This window comes from Lycium ferocissimum, chromosome 1 (assembly GCF_029784015.1).
Source record: "Lycium ferocissimum isolate CSIRO_LF1 chromosome 1, AGI_CSIRO_Lferr_CH_V1, whole genome shotgun sequence".
Lineage (NCBI taxonomy): Eukaryota > Viridiplantae > Streptophyta > Magnoliopsida > Solanales > Solanaceae > Lycium > Lycium ferocissimum.
Window position 1 is genome coordinate 4,147,000 of NC_081342.1, and position 23,112 is coordinate 4,170,111.

The following is a 23,112-nucleotide window of genomic DNA, read 5'->3' on the forward strand; positions in this document are numbered from 1 at the left end:
TTTTTTGGTTAAAGATTAATACTCCCTCCTTCTCAAATTATTTATCACTGGTAAACTTGTGTAAAAAACCTCATTAGAGTACAAAAGATTTTTTTCACAATACTAAAGTATTACAACTATTTTGGAATTTGAATATTTGAAATATTTTTTTGTTCTTCAACTTCAAATGCATTAGATTAACATTTCGTTATATGTTCTTCTCTTATTTTAATTTTTTGTATTATTAATATAGGTGAAGCTAAAACTTTTTTTCCTTAAGAATGTAAAGAAAGAAATGAAGTTTAAGAAGACTTGATCTCTGCATATCGAAGTAATCAGATTTTATATGTATTTAAGTATTTATTTTTTTAAAGCTTTGTTATGGAGTCAAATTTGAGTACTTTCATAATTTTATTTTTGTTTAAAATTTAAAAGAAGCCAAAAAAAAAAAATGAAAAGAAAAAAAAAGCACAATTTTCTAGCTTTGATACTTCACCACCAATTTATTTTAAATTTGGGCAATTAAAAAAATGCCAATTACTTTTAAAAGCTTCTACCATAAACATACGACATGAATAAACATATATACGACATGATCAGAAGGGAATGGCTTTGATGAGAGAATTCATAAGAGCTTAAAACGAAATTATATGAGTAACAAAGGCTATAAAAGGAGAAAAGGGGAAAAGGAAAGAGAAAGTTACATTTGTGAACAAATTATTATTCTAAATCCATACAAATCAAGGTATATTTTTACTCACGGATCCAATTGCTTAGTTCTCTATTTTCATCACTTTTTACTTTCCCATTTTCTTCCGTTCACCAGTCTAAATATTAAATTATCATATCTGAATCATCAAAGAAGAAATAAAATAATTAACGGTCAAGAAAAAAATAATAAGAATGAAAAATCATTTTTGGGAAAAAAAAAAAAAAAACGAACGACAAAAGGAAGTTAGCTACTATGTGAGAAAGAGAGGCCGGTGAAAGAGGGTAATCAAATGAGCTATGCAAGAACTGCAAAAATGATAGTTGCAATTCCTTGTGTTTATTCTCTAGTTTGATTGATATATGTAGAGAATAAAAAATACATTTCACATTTCAAATGAATATCACATTCATCAAATATTAAATTCGTACGACGTGACTTTTGAAGTCATTAGTAATGTATAATTAATATTTAAGGGGTAAAAAGGAATGAAATAAACCGATTTTAATTTACTTAATACTCTACAAATTATTGAGAAAATTATTTTTAGGTTAAACTATCTCAATGTGAGCATGCAAAAGGATCCGTTCCTCTCTTTCTCTCCCAGTGACAATAATCTACATGTTCTTGATACCACAAAATAGATATTGAAAATGTTGAAATTAAAATGAGAAGTTTTTAGAATATAAAAGGTCCCCAAATTGTTAGAATTTATGATAATTAAGAGAGATAATTTATTTTTTATTTTTTGACACAACGCATTTAGCACAATTAAGAGGGTTATATGAGTGACTTTTGATTTTTTTAAATATAACATATATATGGAAAAAGATAGGGACAACAACAACAACAACAACAACAATAATAATAATAATAATAATAATAATAATAATAATAATTGTGTTTTATGGCCAAAGAGAGGTGTCACAAACTTTGAGGCTTGATTAATTTGACCCCAATTTGCATTTTCTGATAGCCTAAACTAAATTAAAAAATAAAAATTAGTGTTAGTCCGGATCAATTCTGAAGTAATACCATGAATAGTATTTGAATGGTTAATTGAGATAGTAAAAACAAAAATATAATAAAACTTAAGGTGAAATCTTACAATTTTTAACACCAAAGCGGATGTTCAATAATTGAATTGTTGGTCCTTCCACGGTTTCATATATTGCTACTGAAGATAAATTCTGAGTACAAAAATTGAGGTAGTTTATAAAGCTGACCTTATTAGTACTCAATAATAAGAATGAGAACTTCTTACCGGTTGCTACTATGTTGCATTAAGTACAAACAAAAAAATAGTATTAATACATGGAAAGAAAGAAATGATCATACCTTCACAAATGAAAGGTCACATAAAATTCTCTTAAGATTAGCAAATACCAAATCTGAAATATTTCAGTACATTCGAATCATTCTAAATCAGTTTAAACTCAAGAAACAGGGGAAAATGTACAAGGCAAAACCACACAAATTGCTGTTTTCCTTCCAGGCATGGCTACAAAATTCAGTTGTCCTCTGAGTAAACAATTGTATGCTTCCCGTATGAGAAACCATTGGACAAAGCACATTGTGATTTATCTTCAATGTCTAGAAAAGGAACCATATGTTGAATGTCGATATTTAATTGCATTAAGGAACCATAGAAAATGCCTCTTTGTCTTCCAACTCCTTGATGCTTTGCCTTCTCCCAAACATTTTCCTTTTGGGAGGATGTAACAGCCATGCTTGAAACCATTTTTCTTTCATTAATGTGTAAACATTGCACAATTAATTGCATTAAGTACGCACTTCTTTATTGGCATGCATATTTTGCAATTGGCAATATTAATTTTTATAAATTCAAATAAAAGGGATAAAAAAGTCAAAAAAGGAGATAAAAGATAAATAGAAATGGCGGCACAGAGAAAATAATTTTATTATCCAGCTTTTATATTATATATAGATTTGAAAAGTTTTAGGTACAATTAATTATTTTTCTCATTTTACCGAGTTTTGCCATCAATTGGAATGACACACAAATAATTTGAGATGTAGTTTTATATTTTTTAATATCTAATACAATTTTTGTATTACATATTTTAGAATTTGATGGGACTTTCTTAGTATTTATGATTAAATCTTTTTTTCCATTGTTCCTATCAAATCTAACAAACAGGGTTTGGAAAATATTTGATGGAAACTAAAAGTGTTAACTTTTGCCTTAAAGGACCAAAACTGTTCGGGGCAGACTTAAGGGACTATTCTGAACCTTCTCTCAAACATAAGGGACCATTTTTGTTGGACATAATACCATCCAATTAAACATATTACTTCCTGGGATCAAAAAAAATTCACTTACCATTTTACACCCTTAAGAAACTACGGCTCAAGAAAAAAATATGTAAATTGACCAAACTACCCCTAATTAAATAGGCATTAGGATTTGATCACATAACACTTCATAAGTGCAAATCTGAAAAAATAAGGTTAATTGTTTCTTGATTTAATAAATGAACACTTTTTTTGACCCAAGAAAAAAAAGCTACGTGGACACTTTTTTTAATCCGGAGGGAGTAGTATTCTGGAATATTACCCCTCCTCAGTCCTCTCTATGTGCAGTTCATTGTATAGTAGGAAATTTATACAATCTGTTATCTGCATTTGAGAAATACTACCAGTATATAAAAAGCTGCTACCATAAATAAGAAGTCCTTTTGATGATTTATTAAACCGTACAAAAGAAGTGTTAGTTTATTTTACATACATTTGAGTTTGACAATGAGTGCTGAATGGCCAGTCACTACAGAGGTCAAATATATATATTTTTAGCTTTGAGTGTTCATATCTTCCAACTCAGATAAGAGCTTGAACGTGAACGAGAGGAGTATAACTGTTGTTCTTCTTGACATTCCAAATCACTACATCTTCTTCTTGCAAAGGAGAGTGAAATGAATGTAGGAAATCTTGGTCAAGACATGAATAATATATGTCTATTTGCAGTGCTTCTTGAACCACACTCCAATATTAAGAAAGCTTTCAAAATCAGACTGTGGTCTGCAAAAACAAAAACAAAAACAGATTTTCCAGTAGGAAGTGAAAACAAACAAACATGAAAACTCAAGCACCGCCAATGATGCACATAAATTGGTCCAGGACTATCCTACCTATCAATCGCGTGATTGTCCTCGGGAAACACCAGCACTTTGACCTCAGTTCCTTTCTCCTTCAATGCACGTGCATACTGTGTGCAACAAAAGGAAAAGCCTTTACTTTCTGAAATTATACATCTTATGAAATCGATCAACCATAATTTAAAAAGTAGCCAGTCATGTTCAGAGCTAATGATATGCTTTCGATAGAATGAATTAGCCCTGTTTAACTTTACAAACAACTTAAACGGCCAGCTTCTAACTTTACAAACAACTTAAAATGGCCATATAACATGATATGTTCAGTTTTTTGCTAATTTTTAGTGTATCTTCAAGAATTTGCATAAGACCCACACTCATGACACGCCCATTCAACGCGAATACGTTTAAGGCAAATGAATGATTCATGTAACATATATATATATACTTAAGAATACAGACCTGCCAATATCATGTTGATAATGAAATGTAAACATGTAATTGATAAAAGAAACAAGAAGATCAAATTAAATCTTACTTGCAAGCCGGTACATACTGGTACACGGAGGTCCTTGGCACCTAGCAAGAAGAGTATAGGCGTTTTGACCTGCGATATTAAATAACATGGATGTAGCAAATACATTCATAACTATAGGATCCAGAAAGTACATCCATAGGGACATGATTTACTTTTAGTACAACTTGATACTTCAACTTTGTGACTATGATTGGAAACACAGTTGTAAAATGGAAATGGAAAGCTTTTTCAAATCCAGATTTGTTGATTACATACCTTGGAGATGTATGATATTGGTGATTTGCTGTGAAAGACAGCAAGGTGTTCAGATGAAGGAGCTTCAGTAAACATTGATTTTCCCAGACATCCAAACGTCTCTGCATAGCACCAATCAGGGATATCAGATGTTCCAACCATCAAGGGAATGCTGCAGACAGGGTTTCTAGTTAGCTGCTGCGGCAAACTTATCTGGTGCCTGCAGTAATAGTGGCAGAACCGTCAATCTATAGTCATTCAGATACACAAGCTGGTCCAGCTTCCTAATATAAAGCAACAAATGTCAAAAAAATGACAAAAATGGTCCCTTATCTTTGGTAATAGGTTCAAAATAGTCCATTAAAGTATCAATTAAGTAGTTTTGGTCCTTTAAGTTTGGCAAATGTGGGCACTTCTGGTCTCCTTTAAATATTTACCTAAGGATTGTTAAACTTAACCGGAACTGTGAAATAAAATTAAACTAGAAACACCAGAGATTTCCGTCAAAATCCCAAAAACCGCAACATAAAAAACTACACCAGACACAAAAAATAGACAAATAATAACAGAAATTGCACCTCAAAAAGTTGCACCGGACTCTTGAAATACACCAAATATAACATAAACTACAAAAGCTGCACTTCCAAATGTGAGTTCCCCATTTTCACAGTTTCAATTAAAATTTAACAATTAGAGTTTGGTAAATATCAGACGGACAACAAAAATGCTCATTTTTGACAAACTTAAAGGACCAAAACTGTTCAAATGATACTTAAGGGACTATTTTGAACCTACTAACTAAGATAGTGGATCAATTTTGACATTTTCTCAACAAATGTACATAGAACAAAGCTGGCAAGGACCAGAACTTTCCCAAATGTAAATGGATACGTTGTAGAAACCATAAAGATTTGTAGAACTAACAGACCTGACCAGTCAAGTGTGTTGTCAGGAATCCACCATGGGAACCACCGAGCACAGTTATTTTAGATGGATCTGCAAGTCCCATATCTATGACATGATCTATAGCAGCTAGTGTTGGGTCCATCCCTTATTTTAGGGAAGAAAACACTTCCCTTGTTTTGAGGAAGAAAACACTTCCCTTGTTTTAAGGAAGAAAACATCTTCCTTGTATTTGGCAAATTGTCAAGTGCTTGCTTGAGTCACCAATGACATCAATAGGTTCATCTCACACCTATAAATAGGGAAGCTTTCTCATTTGCTACAAACACCAAATTGAAGAAGACAACACATCCCAAGAGAGAAAAATCTAAAGAAATACTCTTAGTGAAAGGCCGAAGTAAGAGAAGGTCTTTGAGAGAATTTTGTGTGGTAAAATTCTTGAGTGTCATTTGGGATTGGGGTTGTGAGGTTGAGTGTTATGCTTTATATTCCTTTAATAAGATACGCGTGCGACGTGGACGTAGCTCTCACATCGAGGGTGAAGTCTAAATACGTGTGTGTTATTTATTCTTCGCTTACATCACGGCAAGGGCTAAGGAGATTGGTATTTAAGTGGTGTGACCTCCCGATCTTTTGTTGCTTACAAAAGTCGGAGGGATTTTAAATTCTAACTAGCTGGTATTTTGTTTGTGTTGTGATTTAGAAACGATGGGAGGCGAAGATGGTACGACGCACGGCATCGGTAAATTCGATTGCAGATTTTGCCAAAAACAAATTGGATTATTTATATGAAAACTTTTGAGAACAGTCCAAAACCGAGGAGGAGATATATGGGATCTCTCGACGGACAAGTTAGGAGGAGTCATTCGATGTCAAGAACGTTGCTCGCAACGTGAAGAAAAGAGTCTATGATGAAGGTATTGCGATATGTATGAAAACCTTCGGCAAATAATAAGGTAAGAAGAAACTATTTCGTCTAAAGATGATGGAAAATGCTCGTATTTCGCACACGTAAATGAATTCAATGCCGTTGTAAATCTAATGTCATCGGTAAAAATTGATTTTGATGATGAAGCATCTAATTTTGTTGGCATCCACCAAATCACAGAAGTTAGTCATTTGTAGGTTTAGTTCAATGTTGGGGATCGTATTATCCAAGAGCTACTGAAATATGAAACTACAACCGAAATAGGGGCGGTCGAAGTCCAGGGAATGGCGGTCGGTCCGGACCGGGACGAACACGCCCAGGTGTTGGAGCTTGAGGGTTGAGAAAAGCTCGGGGCGCCAAAGAAGGAGGACAATTTGATTTTTAATTAGTACGGAAGACCTGGCGATGCGTTGTTTTTACGGTTGATAATGCTTGACTCGGGACATTTAACAAAATCAGATGTTGCTAACGTGGGTGGGAATCTCTCGGCAAAAGTTTATTTAAAATGGAGAACAACGTTGTTGGAAACATTAATTTGAAGATGTCGAATGGATCTCGTGGAAGATTACAAAAGTTAGACATGTTCTATTCAACTAATCGCATGGGTCGGCTTGATGATATGATCTCGATTTTGGTAATGGGTCTTGGAAGACGAAAGGTGCTATGGTAGTTGGCCAGGAAAGAAGATTGGACTTACGACTATCGTAATACGACTTGTGGTTGACAACGCCAACTGTGGCATTGTCGGTGGGCGGAAGGGGATAATCTTGGTGACAAAAACCAAGAAACGGTGGACTTGAGTGTAACATTTCGGAAAACAAAGCTAAATATTATGCGAGCGAGGGATTGAAGGTCGAAAAGGCTGGAATTAGTGCGCAGACGTGTGGGGACCTAATCCCTCTCTTGGAGGATCAACTACGTTTTGATGATTCAACCGGGGAAGGTGTGGGTTTATTTTATGAAAAATAAAATCCGATGTGTTTAGTGTATTCAAAAGATGGAAAGCCATGGTCGAGAATGAAACAAACCTCGAGTTGAAGTGTTTGAGGTCCGTATCAACAGAAAATTGATGGTGATTTCAAACGGTATTGTGCCCAAATGGAATCGAGATGATGAAGACTATCGGAACGCCGCAACAAAATGGAGTAGCCGAAAGAATGAACCGAACGTTGAACGAGCTGCTTGCTGAGAATTTGCAGCTCGCGGATGCGATAATAGTCATAGCCGGGGATCTTCCATATGCATTTACAAGTATATTATCTTTCATTTCGAAAGTACATATGTTATACGATGATACGGCTTGAAGCAAGCTTGATCCAAAATCAAAGAAGTGTTACTTTATTGGCATGGTGACAAAGTTTCTCGATTTTGGGATGAACCTATAATTAACAATCAACAAGCTACAAAGACAAGTTGCGAAAAAATTCGGAATGTCGGGGACAAGGAATCGGAATAGTCCAGGGACTTTTCGAGAAGCTTGACAATGAAATAAAGTGAGGACCCCCATGAAGGACTACAATTAGCGGATCACACAGATTATGGCTCTTACACTTGGAGGAGACGAAGATAGCCTCATAAGGTTTGCTGGCACCTGAAAAGAATTGAGGTGCAAAACAAATGGGTTTATCTAGTCCATAGCATATTCCAACGAGAAAGAGGGCATCAAACGCTACAATATGTGGAAGTTATGAAAAGTTCAAACTATTACCCTTTTCTAGACTTTCGGTTGTCGAAAGGATCGATCGTCGACAAAATAACCATAAGTAGGGCACAACGATGACACGTTGCAAGAATAACTAAAAGTGGATATTAATATGTATAGCTCGAGCCTGACGTATTTCCGAAAATTATGAGTTATGAGGCCTAGAACTTACTCTCTATAAACATCAAAGTGTGAAGACATAAAATTAGTCTTCATATTACGGGTCCCCACTTATTTTTGTGGAAGAAAACTTCCACTTTGTTTTGAGTATGTTGTAAGAAAACATCTTCCTTGTATTTGTTGTATTGCTTGAGTCACCATATTACATATGTTGCTGCTTGCAGAATTTAAAATTTACAAACAGAACGAAGACAACACATCCCAAAGAGAAAAATGAGAAATACTCTTATTACCATTACTTTGAGATATTTTGTTGGTAAAATTCTTGAGTGTTTCGATTGGGGTTGTGAGGTTGGAGATGTTGTAAACAGTTAAATTTCTTCTTTAATAAGATCACAAGTAAAACAGTGGACGTAGTCTCATTGAGGTGAACCTAATACGTACCTGTGTGTTATTTAGGTTACTCAGGTAAGTAGGTTCCCACAAGCGGAGATTGGAAGTGGTTTGATAATACTAGACTGGCGGGATGACGGATTTGGGATTTTTAAAGAACGTGAGCACATGTGAGCAGCACAGATGTGCATGAATTGTACAAACAAGTAAGAACACTTGAGGTTTCAAATCCTTGATAAGCAAAAACAAAAATGAAGAGGACTACAGACGAGTACCTGTGATCCAATTTTTCCTGGAAGAGATTGCAGTGCTTCCTCACCAAATCCCGATGAGCCTCTGAGGAAGTCAAAAGAAGGCACTTAATCAAGGCATTTTTTTGTTTGTTTTTGAAACAGGCACTTAATCAAGGCATTAACTGTTGCTTAGCCAAAAACAAAGGATAGCAAATGAAATATTTTGAGAACAGTAGCAAAACCATATATGCATTTGTGTGGCTTGGTTTGCCAGCGATGAAGAAGTCTAATTCTTGCAGGTCGAGGTAAATAAGAAGACATGTTCTAAAGTTTTAGCCTTTGCCAATGCTTAGTTCAGAGCATTATGGTTCACAGAAGGTCATTGTAGGTTTACAATTTTCTGGTTATCCAAGAGCTACTGAAATAAACAAGCATTGAATGAAGAATTTGAGGGTTGCTCCAAGGATTTTTAATTGTGGCCTATTTCCTTTTAGTTGTTAATCAGACATTTAACAAAAATCAGGATGTTGCTAACTTCAAAAGTTTGCTTAAAATCAACAAGAAACATCTAAAATTAGATTCTTTAGCGATAGTTTTCTATTCAACTAATCGCAAAAATTGTACAGACAAACTTTGACATTGGATTAAACATGTGAATCCTGCCAACTATCACTTGTGCATAATCTTGATACTAAAACCAAGAAATCCGCTTGAGTGTAACATTTTAAGCTAAATATTATATTGAACACCAATTTTCCCCAATGCCTTGAGAAATTTTTGACATTTCATCAGAATTTTCATTTGACAATTAGTTTGGGGAGAAGGGTTGTTTACATATTCTATGGGTGCTATCTTATATCAACAGAAAAGAAGATATATGTCCAAAGATAAACTTGCAAGGAATGTCGTTGACAAGCTTTGCTTTCTACTTATAAAGTCATCAAGTGCTTACCAGCATATTATGCTATCACCACTTAGTGCAATTTGAAAATGCTCCAAGTAGAAGCTGAAAGGTTTATCACCTATAATTAACAATCAACAAGCTATAACCAATTGCGGAAAGGAAAGCCAAGGATTTCGAGAAGCTTGACAATGAAATAAAGTGAGGACCCCCATGAAGGACTACAATTAGCGGATCACACAGATTATGCCACTTGGAGGAGACACTCATAATGTGGCAGTCAAAAATTGAGTGCAGTCTATGTATATTGTGCAATACACTAGGAATTTGAAAAAAACTAACACATTTACTGAACAGTATTACAAAAATAACCATAAGCTGCCCCATGACGGAAGACTAAAAACTTTAATATGTATATGCCTGCCAAGTGCCAAGTTGCTCAAAATTATGAGTTAGAGGCTTAGAACTTACTCTATAAACACGAAACATAGAATTCCATCTTCAGGACACATCACAACAGTTGTTGTTGTCACATATTACATATGTTGCACCAACATTTAAAATTTTTGATAGATACATGAATGATGAGCAAGTATCTTAAATTACAAATGATTATTCACTAGCCTAAAAGTGCTGATGCAAGTCAGAAGCAAGTCCTTAGAAAAATATACCTGCGGTAAGGTTCTCAGAAATATCAACAATGTCAGCAGACTGGAGATGACAGTCCATCTATGGAGCAGCACAGATCTATGAAGTGATGTGAGTTGCAAGTAAACATTACAAAAGAGGCTACAGAACTTTTTGCAGATAGAAATACAAGACCCTTTCTATCTGGGCTGGAAAGTTCAGTAAAAATAACAGTTAGAAATTATAAAAGCTAATGATATAGCCTTTATGATGCTATTGTTGATTCTCGATAATTTTCAACGAAGAATAATATGAAAATAGGTAGCAACATGCTCCCAAAAGTTTCAGAATTCCTTATTCATCTACATGTCTCATATTTCTAGCATCCACATAAGCAGAAATACCTGAAACGAGGAACGAATGCACTACTTATTCTTTGTGTCAGCTTAACTGGAGATGCTTCTTCAACTGCATTACTTCTGAATTTAAAAAAAAAATGCTATGAAAACAATATAGGGGAATAAATAAATAAAAGCAAGTCTCCTATTCACACAGATGACACCTTTCCACTATTAATTAACAAGCAATCAAGTTACATACTCAGATTGACGATCTTCTGGTTTAGAAAACGGAGCTCTAACAGCATACAAGGCACACGGCCGGTTATAGCAATACTTAATGCCCAACTTTCTAGTATCTGATGGCCACCCAACAAAAACCAGATAATGTTGCAAGCTTCCAGAAGCTGGAGCCCACACAACTTGTCCAACAGTAAGCTTCTTTGTTCCTTCAACAGGATATACTTCTCCGCTGCACAAATATAGATCATGTTCACATACAAAGAAATCAGATCTTTACCCTTCAGACTGATATAGCAAATAATATAAGTTATTGTACCTGTTAACATTGATAACGAAAATCGCAGGTTCTCGTTTTCCAGGGTAGGTTTCACCCCAATCCTCTTCCCAATCCCCTTGACCTTTCCAGCTACCACATTCCTTATCTGAAGAATTCCCTTTCTTATACCCTGAATTAGTAAACACGGGCTTCAGGGGAGCCGGCTCCTCAGCGACGTATGCAACAAAGGTTTCATCATCATTCCACGAAATTCCCTCAAACCTGCATTGTTAAATGCTAACGAACACCACATGATGGTGAAGTGAAAAATCAGAGACCTTTAGTGGGCAAGATATTTTACCATCCATCCGAATATACAGAGCCATGGACTGAGGGCGAGATATGGAACTCCTTTTCGACTTGAGATGGACCCCAAATCTCGAATTTGGTCGGCAGAGAATCCTTTTCAGGATTTCTAACAACAAGAAGTTTTGAACCTGAAGGTGATGGAACCATTATAGAGCCACTAGGCATCTCAATAGGGAAGGCAGCCCATTGAAAGCTTAAACCATTTGCACTTTCCTTTGAAATATGACTAGATACTACATATCTCCTGTTCTTGTTGGCAAGGAGATTTGGCTGGCTCACTGAGAACATACACTGGGAACCTTTTTGTGCAGCAAAAAGCAAAAGAGGGTCACTCAAAAGAATAAAGATTCTTCTCACTTGAAAGTGGAAAAACAATAATTCACTAATAGGAATTCTTTATCCTCAAGAGTCTATATTGTCATTTTTATCATCAAAGTTAGTTGTTTTTAAAGTATAAAAGGAGAATGACGGAAACCCAAAAAAAGCATTCATACCGCTGGTAGATGTGAAAGTCCATGCCTTGTCAATGGTAGGGATGCTAGCAAAATCTTGTATCAGAGCGGATTGAGAAGAATATTCTTCCTCAGAAGTCTCATCCAAACCGAGAGGGAATCTTTTGAGAGGGCTGGCTTCAGCATTTTCCATTGCTGAGCAAATTGACAAACTTCGACTACAAAGTGGAACATAAAAAAGGAACACTTAATATTGAAAATCTGATGGTGGTCAAGACATTTTTTAGCTTATAATCATGAAAAAACAATTTAGGATACATTGGAGACACCCTAAAACAAATGAAAAAAAATCCCTTTTTTCTTCTATAAGTAGCTTGTTAAAAATGGCCTCTTTTCCCAAAATCATACACAAAAATAAAACTAGAGACAAAAAGAGAAAGTTCAAGATTTCCTTTCTCCATTTTTATATTGGATCAGGAAGTTAGCTAGTCCCATCAGTGCACATTTAGAGAATAGAAAAGTCATCATTTGACCCTTTTCAAGACCCTCAATAATTAACTAGTATTTATTTAGCCCCCTTAACACACACTCATTTTAATTATTTACCACTGAAAAAATAATATCACTCTCACAAGCAAATAAGCCTAATCATTGCCAATGTCTAAGTCGAATTATGTCAAAAATTGATAACCCTTCATTTTTTATTTTCTTTTATTATTTTTTCTCTTTCTGAGGACACTTTCCCCCTTTTCTCTTTTCTCCTCAAACTTTCATGATAAGCAGGAAAAAAAGGGGGCGCCATGATTGAACATAGCTCAGTTCGTCATCCTCACCACGTCATTGCCATGTCAAAGAGATTACCAGACCTTTCATTTTTTATTTTTCTCTTTCTTCTTCTTTCTCCTCATCCTACCATAACCACCCATAAGAACAACACCCACATCTTTAACCCACACCCACCACCACCACCATCATCATGGCTTCAAATTTATCCCATTCCTTCTCAAATTCGTCAAATTGGTTATTTTGGTTGTTATTGTTGGCTATTATTATTATTATTTTAGCAAACCATTTCTTCCATAACTTTATTTTTTGAAAGAAAACAACAATCAAAATCAAGAAACCAAAAAATGGTGAAAATGGTAAGAAAGAATGATGAGAATATAGAGAGGAATTTGTGAAGAAGAAGGAGGAGGAAGGTGGTGGGGGCGGGGCTGTGGCGTGGGGTGGGGGTTGTGAAGAAGACGAAGGTGGTGGGGGAGGGGCTGTGGCGTGGGGTGGGGGGCTGTGAAGAAGAAGAAGGTGGTGGGGGCGGGGCTGTGGGGTGAAGAAGAGGGGGCGGGGCTGTGGGGTGGGGTGGGGGGAGAGGAGCAGGTGGGGGGGCATTTTGATTTTATTTTTTAATTATATAATAATAATATATATATATATATCAGCGGGCCCACCTTTTTATATTTTTCACTCTCTTAATTTTTTTTTACTTTTTTTTTTTGCCACGTCAGCATTTGGCGTTGTATTTAATTAAGATGAAAGTTGTTAAGAAGGGCAAATAAATACTGGAGTTAAGTTTAGTTGCCAAAATGAGTTTTCGTGCTAAGTTCAAGGGTCAAATGATGTCTTTTCTCTTTAGAGAAAGATTATGCACCTTTTCAAGACCCTCAATATTCACTAAGTGCTCATGAAAATCCCACACACTCTTCTTAATTAACTCATAATACTAGCAAGCAAATAAGCCTAATCTGCCAATGTCTAGAGTAGAATTATGATTCTTGATCACCTGTCAAGTATAAATCCCAGTGTGCACCAAATGAGGACACAATCAAGAAACTTTCATGATAAGCAGGAAAAAAAGGGGGCAAGAAAAAGAGTACTAACATAAGAAGAAGAAATAGAAAGAGAGATAAATAGAGATAATGGAGCAAACAGTAAACTTGCAGACTTAATCAACATCATCAATACACTAAGCAAAAGCAATCTACAGTCTAATACAAGTATATATGCATAAGGTAAAATTTAATCAGCATAGAGAGAAGAGAAAATTTACAAGAAGGGCCAACAGGGCAACAGTGTTAGCAGCTGCAGTGGTGAATCTTGGTGCTGTAAAATGTGTGTAATATATTCCTCAAGGCCCAAAGATTCTTTTCACTCTGAATGAGACACATTTGTCAAATAATTTGCTTTTTTGGTTAAAGAGAAGAGGAATATATTATATTCTTCATGGCCTAAGATTGTTAAAGATAAGAGGAACATATTATATTCTTCATGGCCTAAGATTCCTTTTTATTTATCAAAAAACTTGAAAATCATTTTGTCCTGTATATCATCTTTTATAATACAATATTTTTGATATCTTGTTGTTTTATTTCTCTTGCAATCCTACTTTGTTTATGTTTTTTCTATAGTAGTTAATGAAAACTCGCTCTATCCATAAAGGAGGTCTACGTACAATCTACCCTCCTTAGACCCCACTTGTAGGATTACACTGGATATATTGTTATTGTTGTTATAGTACAATATTTTTCAAGGAATAATGAAATATTGATAGTAGTGTAACATTTTAATTAATAATATAAAGGTAAGTATTTCCTACTGTAACAGTACATACTTGATTGAGTACATATGATAACTACACCACCCGTCCATATCGCTCCAAAACTTGTGTAAAACCAAATTGTGTTACATATCCTTAGCAGGCGTTTGGCCATCAATTTTGAAACCATAGTTTTAAATTAGCATTTGGCCATTAATTTTGAGTCGTGATTTGAAACCATAGTTTGAACCCAAATCATCCAAAAAAGCATGGTTTGGGTTTGAAACCATGGTTTCAACTTTTTTAAATACAAAATTTAACCCATAAGTTAATATTTTATTAAAAAAACCCATAAGTTGATAATTTTTTTTAACAATTACCCCCATCAATCATTTTTACCAATCTCATTAACTTCCACCAACCTTTAATTTATGTGGGAAGATTATATTAAATAGTAGTTACATTACTATTCATGTTAAATTTTCGATTCTATTGAAGTAAAATTTGATTAATTGATGTTGCATTTTTAGAAAAGCCTTTTAGTAGTGTACTAATTTTGTTATAAACTATGATTTGCTCATTTGGTAAGATTGTATAAGAATTGAGAATGTTTTGATAGTTTTCACAATTTGTGGGGTTTTTATGTCTATAAGAGAAAATACAATTTAAAATATTCAAATTGTATGTCCAAACATGGTTTCAAACCATGGTTTCAAACCATGTCCAAACGGGGCCTTAGTTGAATCATAAATTGATCTGTTTAGTATAATTTGTTCAAAATAATATTGATCACTCATCGTAATTATCATGTCAAGTCAAATTTATACTCATATAAACGAAAGACTTGTTTTTTTCTTTCCCTTTCAAAACTTTCCATTTCTCATCCAGTTTTTGTGTAAATATATACTACTTGTTAGACTTGTTAGTGGATGTGTTATTGACATGATATGGGACAGGGTCTAGTGGGTCTTATACAAAATGAAATAAGAGATGTTGATTTACCTTATTGGACCAAAATTAAATCTCTCATTGGACTAACACGACCCAATTAAGAAAAGTTAAGAAATTAAATAAGGGAGAATAACCTATATATAAATAAGAATAGAATATATTTACCAAAGGGAGAATAACCTATATATACATAAGAATAGAATATATTTATAAAATATGACGATACTTTTCAGTTTACAAAACATACCAATAGATTTCTTACAAAACATGTACGAAAATTTGTATATAAAAACTGTATGAAATATGTATATCTCGCTCAAATCTTAAAATTTTCGCTCAAAATTTTGTGTATAAAATATGTATATCTCGTTCAAGGCTTAAAAATTTCTCTCAATTTTGTGTATGAATATTGTATGAAATATGTATATCTCGCTCAAGGTTTAGAATTCTCGTATTTTTCATGTATAAAAACTGTATAGAAACAATATGAAATATGTATATAACTACATAAAATTTGTAAAAGTTCATGTTAGGTTTTTGAAAATTTAATACAACTATAACAATATTGTATACAACTTTCATACAATATTCATACAAATTTATTTGCTAAATCAATTATTTTAACCATGGTCAACAATTTACACCTATCTTCCTTCTGTCTTTGCCAGACACCAACCCACCCCTTTCCCTTCCATCGATAAAATAATAGGAGATTGAAATTTTTTAACACCAAGTTAGAACTCAAATCAGAAGTAGAGGGTTCCTCAGATGGTATACTCGGCGAAGATTTTGAAGTGTATGGAGAAATTTCATGCTGAAGTTGCTTCCATGTCAGACCCATATGTATTGAAGAATGAAATTTGATGGCTTCGTTCTCTCAATATTTTTTCTAAATTTACATTTTTTCAGATCTGCACTTTTTCAAATCGTGTTTGTTTAAATCTGCCATCGAAGCGTGACCTGAACTCGCCATAAAAAAACGTCGGAGAAGAGGAAGAGAAAGGTGGGGCGGTGGAGTTCTCGGTGGAAACGGAGAATGGGGAGAAGGGGAAAGGAATGGTGGGGTGGCTCTGTTGCGGATGAAACAGAGAATGGGGAAAAAGAAAAGGCAATGGTGGACTTTTATTTTTTTCAGATCTGTTATGTTTTATAATTAAGTTGATATATTTTGTAAATAAGAAAAAGTATTCTTATGTTTTGTAATATAGAGTCTTAAATAGTATTATTCGGTCATTTCCCCATTAAAGGGACTTCCCAAATTAATTTCTGAAAGTTTCAGCAAAAATGCTTAGAGAATTAATTTTGATCTTTTTTTAGCCAGGCTGTAGGAATATTTACAATAAACTTTTGCACATTACCCTCTTTGCTCTCTATCTTCTTTTCTTTTCTTTTTTTTTTTTTTTTTTGGGCATCATCTCTGTTTGTTCTCAGCCATTCACTTATTATTTCGAACATTCACTTCATGCAAAAAGTAAACAATTTTAAGTCCAAACCATTTTATGAAGGCTAAAAAGAAACAAGTGTCCTCCCATCTCCAAGCTGCCTACTACAGTACAGAATGGTAAGTACTACTAAATAAATTAGACACTTTAACATAGGGAAAGAAACCAAGTTACTGTCTGCACATCAAACAAAGAATATGAACATCTGCTTGCATGTAACCCTTGCTTCTGTGGCATAAAACCAACAAATTTTCTCTGTTTTCTCCTTTTGTGTGGTCCATACATACTGTTGTTTTACGCTCTAGAAAGAGATAAACACTTCATTAATCCGCGATGCATACTCAACCCGTCTTCTAATTTATCTTTTCTGACTCTTGTTGGATTACTTTCTAGTCATACTCATAGTGATAACGGCTGGAGTTGCGCTCCTAAACTTGCTGTTGAGTCTCTACACAAAGAGTTAGGTCCTTCAGAGGGTCTATTCAAAACATAAAAGAATTTGAGGTCAAATGATAGATACAATTTGAGGGTCTATTCAGAACATATGTGAATTAACTATCATGGAAACAATTCTTGTTCAAAATAACAAAGATGACACGCTTTATTCTAATTTAGAATAGACAAAGCCCTATTAGAAAAAATCATCGCCCAAATCAGTTTCTCCTATATTCCAAAGTTCTTTTGTATCCCCAACCCAACACTCATGATCATAGCAGCATCCTAAACTGCTTACACCTTGCAATGCATACTTCCTTTCATCAATATTAGTGCTAAAGTGAAAGAAGATTCAGCCTTAGTAGATCAAATAAGTTCAAGAATAAGAAGATCGGTCTGCAGTGAAAATACGAAGTTACTCCCTCTGTTCCAATTTATGTGGCGGTAATTAACTGGGCACCAATTCAAGAAAGAAAAAAGATTTTTGAAAGTTGTGATCTAAAATAAGCAATAGATATTTGTAAGATTATAAATCATCTCAATAAGCATAAAATAAGAATTTTTAAGTTAAAGTGTTTCAAAAAAAATAAAAAGTATTACATTCTTTTTGGGACAAGACAAATAAGAAAGTATGCCACATAAATTGGGACGGAGGGAGTAACTATTAGCACCAAGAAAACACCAAATAGTCAAGAAGAAAATAAGTTGTCAGCTATTAGCAGCATGGAAAAAACACAAAAACTAGATACTATGCCAGAGCTTAAACTTCGTTAAATGGTTCCTTCTTTTCCTCCTTTTGTCCTTTTTTGGGGGATAATGGTGGTGCCCCAGTGAACTTGTGCGCACCTCGACTATTCTACCAAATACTTGCTATCTCCCATAGGTACCGAGAAACTCATCCCATCAAACATTTGCCATATTAAGCTTTTACCTAAAGAAGAATAGTCAGAGAAATGGATCAAAAAATAACCATAAGGGCTACAACTAGGCGTCATTGGTGCATTCACCTACCACAATTTCCACTTCTCTGGTGCTCTATTCAAACTCTATCTATAGGCACAACATCCCTCTTCCAACACTGCTCAAGAAGAGAAACAATGTCCAGTACCATTGAGTTTGAAGTTCATGACACCAAGTCATACAACAAAAATAACTGATCTAGCAAAAGATTATCGTTTCTTGAAAATAGTACAAAAAAGGAAAATGACTAATAAGATCCATAAGCAATACGTAAACAGACTTTAACGACACTTAAGAAAGATGGAGAGAATGCAATCTTACAGGTTATGAGTCACACGGCTTTCTTCATCTGCGTTATTTGAACCTCTGTTGTAATTGCATGTGTGGTCCCTTCTTTAAAAAGGACAAACTAGTCTCTTAACGTAGATTGTTGCCTCACTATATGGAATGTTAGTAACATCTAGACATCTAATTGAGTCATTCTTTGGATTATATATTCCCAAACGTGATCCAATTTTAAGCAAAATGTCACCTTCATTTGACACTAAAATGGGTGGATGACATATTTGACTCCTAATGTCAGACTTGATAGTAAACATCTTTGTCCAAGATTCTTTCACCCCATACTCCTTCATAACCCAGACATCTACATGAGTCCATGGGTAAGTACAAAACACGGAAAGATCACTCCCAAACACTCCTAGATTCAAGTAATTACATCCTTTAAAACAGGAGGGCTGCTCTACCTCCGACCATTTCTCATCAGTCAAACCAATAGAAATAATGTTCCGGCCCCTGTCAAGCCAATGAAGTTTTCCCATTCACAGACTTAGCAGAATCAACCAAGAGCTCTCTGCCTTGAAAATCATCAATACGTCTCCAAGAATCACTCTTTAGACTCTATATTTTGACCTCAACACGACACAAATGTCCTCCATATTTGTAAATAGTAAAACTACCCACTACTTTGTAATCATCTTGGAACTCATCATATGCAAAACCAAAATTGAAATTAGTAAGTGTAATCTCATTGTCATAACTAGGCAATTTCTTATATTTTCTAATTGATGGATTCCATAAATACAAGTCATCTAATCCTCCATTTATACTGATGGCAAGACATATCAATCCATTGACAGAACCCACAACTCGGGGATACTCATCGGGATTTTTACCAGGATAATCCAAATCAAATGCCTCAGTTACAGAATCATAAAATAAAGAGCTAAGAGAACAGTCCTTGAAGCCGCGCCTAGCAGTACTAGCAACCTTAATCATAACACCATGGTGGGTGTAGTCCTGCGGATAATAAGAGATAGGTCTTCACAAATTCAGGGCTAGAGATTAATTCAAGCCAAGATTTGGAAACAGACCTGAATTTCAAGAGTGATTTCACTGGAAGCTTCAACAAGATATCAGTGATGAGCTCTACATGAAGGTTAGGCATTGGCAAGACTAACTCTTTGCTAGAAATGGACGGGATTGTGGGTTTGCCCCTTTTTGGAAGGGCTTCATCTTCTTGGGATTCCATTTGGGTTGCACAATTTGGAGTTTAGATTCCCATGTAAAAGCCCTAATTTTCATCTTCTTTTTTCCTTCTTAATACAGTGTTCCATACCTAATAAAAAAAAAAAGGTTTTGGATTTCTTAATTTTACGTTTAAAAGCAAAATGCAACCTGATCCAAAAATAGACAGAACGTGTCATTCGTTTCCACATTTTTTGTGCGGTTATCTCAATACAAACGAGCTCCTCTACATTTATAGAAGGAAAAAGGCTTCTAGGCCAAGTCATAAAACTTAATGACCAAATTAACTTTGTGGCTAAAATGGTTTAATGAATATTTATCTATATCTATATATTATAAAAATTCATGGGTTTCGATGATTTGATTTAGACTTTTTTCTCATTTTCACAATCTTTTCTTGTAAAATACTTTAATGAACGTGAACAATTCAAAAAAACGTGTGCTCAGTGGTTACAATGTTTAATTGACATTATGATGGGCCATTAAATTGCATACATGCCTTTTCTATTGCATAAGTTCATTTTCCATTGTAGAATGTAGTCTTTTCATATTCCAATCTTAAGTTTTCTAAGTTTAACATTCCCAAAACTTCCTTTTAGTAACATATACGGTAAATTGATTGCAATTTTAGGAAATACGTTTGTGATAATTAATGCACCTAATACTCTTTCTGTTGTATTACCTCACACTTTACAAATTATATGGCCTATAAATAGTAGAGCACATTTTTTCATTGCATAAAAGTTACTTTTCCTCTTCTCATTTTAAAATCTTTGCACAGAAAGATTTTTCTTCTTATTTTGTCTCCCTTTTCCCCGTTATTGGTTTTTTTGCCATATTACGCCTTCTTCTTTAGTACATCTATCTTCAATTCTTCTAAGCGATTATGCCTTAGTCATGTAAAGTTTGCTTTTTAAAATCCAAATTTATGTACTTTTTTATGTGAATGAAAATGATTGTGGCTTGCGAGATAGTGAAAAACTAATAAGAATCTCTCGAGGTATTTTGTTTGATGCAAACTATTGTGGTAGAGTTTCTTTTATTTCCTTATTGTGTTTTTAGTTTTAAAATAACTATGAGTTTTAGGCAACCTCTGTCTACATCCGAGAAATTTTTTTTCGAAAAGAAAAAAGTTATATGTATTTTTCTTTAGTCGATGAATGTATATATTTTTATTCTTTTAATTTGTTGTAGGCTTGGTGCTAATTTAAATATAATACGTTGCCTTTTGTTAGGCGTCAAGTGCCTATCCTGAATTGTAGGGGTAATTATACTAAATTTACATTAGATTTTAGTTATTCATTGTTTTTACATTAAAAAGAGAGAGAAAATCGAGAAAGGATAATTATGTCTATATGCTCTCAAACAAAACAATTGATATTGCTTCAACTTTTCATAATGTATCCCATTATTATCGTTACTAAATTTCTTTAATGATACTTATTGCAATATTTTTACATCAAACATATGTATACATAGGAAACTAAAGTTATAAATTTGTTGTTCAAGTATATCATCTGTTAAGAAGGTATTGCCTATACCTTTCAAAAGATTTTGTTTTTACAATATACAAGAGCTACTAAAAACTTTCAAAATTTAAAGGCTACTAAATTTTTAATTTTAGATATGCCTATACTTTATTGAAATTTAATAAGATAATGTTAGAAAATTCATATTTATCGCGCGAAGCGCAGGTAAGTTTTCTACATTTTTTAGTCGGGTCATCGCAATTTTTTTTTGCGGATTTTCACTTTTCGCTCTTTAATTTTTGTCCCTCAAATTTGAAAGTTTACTTGTTCTTTATTTATGGGTTTTGGGCATATGTCAAGCAAAAAAAAAAAAAAAAAAAAATTAGAAGGTTTAATTTATATACAGAGAACATGGTTTGTCTTATGCAGAAGGCACAAACCCCTTAAGGTAGAAGGACAAAACTTGCGATACTCGCAAATTATGCCTTATCTAAAAAACGATATAATTTTAAATTTCGCTCGGTATAGTTTACGTTTAATTTCGGCATATGTATCTAACATCTACACAGTTTGAATTATCCGATTTGGACAAAAAATTAAATACTTTCATTTTGAGGGGAAAAAAACTTTCAAAACTCAACATTTGTGGTCTTTAATATGAAAAATATTACAAAACTTATGCACAAATAACTTTCAATATTCAACATACTTTGAAAAAAGACATAATTTTAGATTTCGCTCAGTATAGTTTACGTTTAACTTCGGCATATGTATCATAACATCTACACAAATTATGTCGGACGAGGAAAAACTTTCAACACTGAACATAATATGAAAAATACTACATAACTTATGCCAAATAACTTAATTCCTATAAAATTTATGCCGGGTGAGGCAAAGGTCCGAAGATAAAATATTTTCATTGAATATTTTCATTAAATAAGTAGCAAGGACAAAAATTAAAGACCAGTCCATTTGAAGGGCAATCCGCGCAAAAAAAAAAAAAAAAGTTTTAATCTGGCTTTTATTTTTTATTATACAAAATTAGTACATTAGAAAGGGGCTAAGATAGAGTTTGAACTCTCACTATAGTTTTACTTAAAAGTCTAATAACATTGTTTTTATTTTTAAATAATATATTTTCTTCATTAACTAATGGTCAATCCGCAGTAATGCCCTTATTTTGGGGTTGTCTTTACTTTTGTCTTTTTTTATTATACAAAATTATTACATTAGAAAGGGGCTAAGATAGAGTTTGAACTCTCACTATAGTTTTACTTAAAAGTCCAATAACATTGTTTTTGTTTTTAAATAACATATTTTCTTCATTAACTAATCTTTATGCGTGTGCATTTCAGATGGAAGGGTTTTATTCGTCTTGTGGGTTTTAAATTGCCTTTGGGTCAGTGTTGTTTAATTCAAAAAACAGATGCACTTATGTATTTTTAAGTGGGGATATGAGATTTAACGGATGGGGAGTAAATGTGGTTAATTAGATGACGGCAAGAGTGTTGGATGGTGAAAAGTATAAAAGAGGGTAAATATAACTTAGTTTTGATAGTATAGTGGTAAATATGGCCCTCTTTCAAATAAAAACTCTAGATGAGAATTCCCGCTAATTTTCTCTTTTTTCTTTCATAGTTTCCGTCATCAAAACTCAAAAAACAGAGTTCAGTAAATATTTAAAGAAGACCAAAAGAATTAACTTAAAGCAACAACCTGTTCAATGCATGCTTAAGGGACTATTTTGAGCCTACCTG

The 23,112-nt window shown here is 33.9% G+C and overlaps 2 protein-coding genes across 2 annotated transcripts; both read right to left on the minus strand.

The window, feature by feature from the left end:
- Nucleotides 1–3,373: 3,373 nt before the first annotated feature.
- LOC132061214 (acylamino-acid-releasing enzyme-like) lies at nt 3,374–19,506 on the minus strand. The gene is given in 15 exon segments (XM_059454068.1): nt 3,374–3,727; nt 3,838–3,914; nt 4,340–4,408; nt 4,595–4,765; nt 4,767–4,793; nt 5,502–5,623; nt 8,882–8,955; nt 9,875–10,005; nt 10,466–10,589; nt 10,785–10,859; nt 10,981–11,190; nt 11,278–11,499; nt 11,579–11,885; nt 12,081–12,256; nt 19,103–19,506. Coding segments are annotated over 15 exon segments (1,866 nt in total). The 5' UTR covers nt 19,120–19,506; the 3' UTR covers nt 3,374–3,663.
- LOC132061221 (F-box/kelch-repeat protein At3g23880-like) lies at nt 19,155–19,887 on the minus strand. The gene is made up of 3 exons (XM_059454074.1): nt 19,730–19,887; nt 19,316–19,677; nt 19,155–19,213 (listed from the first exon to the last, which is right to left on the minus strand). Exons 1-3 carry the CDS (start codon nt 19,885–19,887, stop codon nt 19,155–19,157), a joined length of 579 nt encoding a protein of 192 aa, XP_059310057.1.
- Between the last annotated feature and the right edge of the window lie 3,225 nt (nt 19,888–23,112).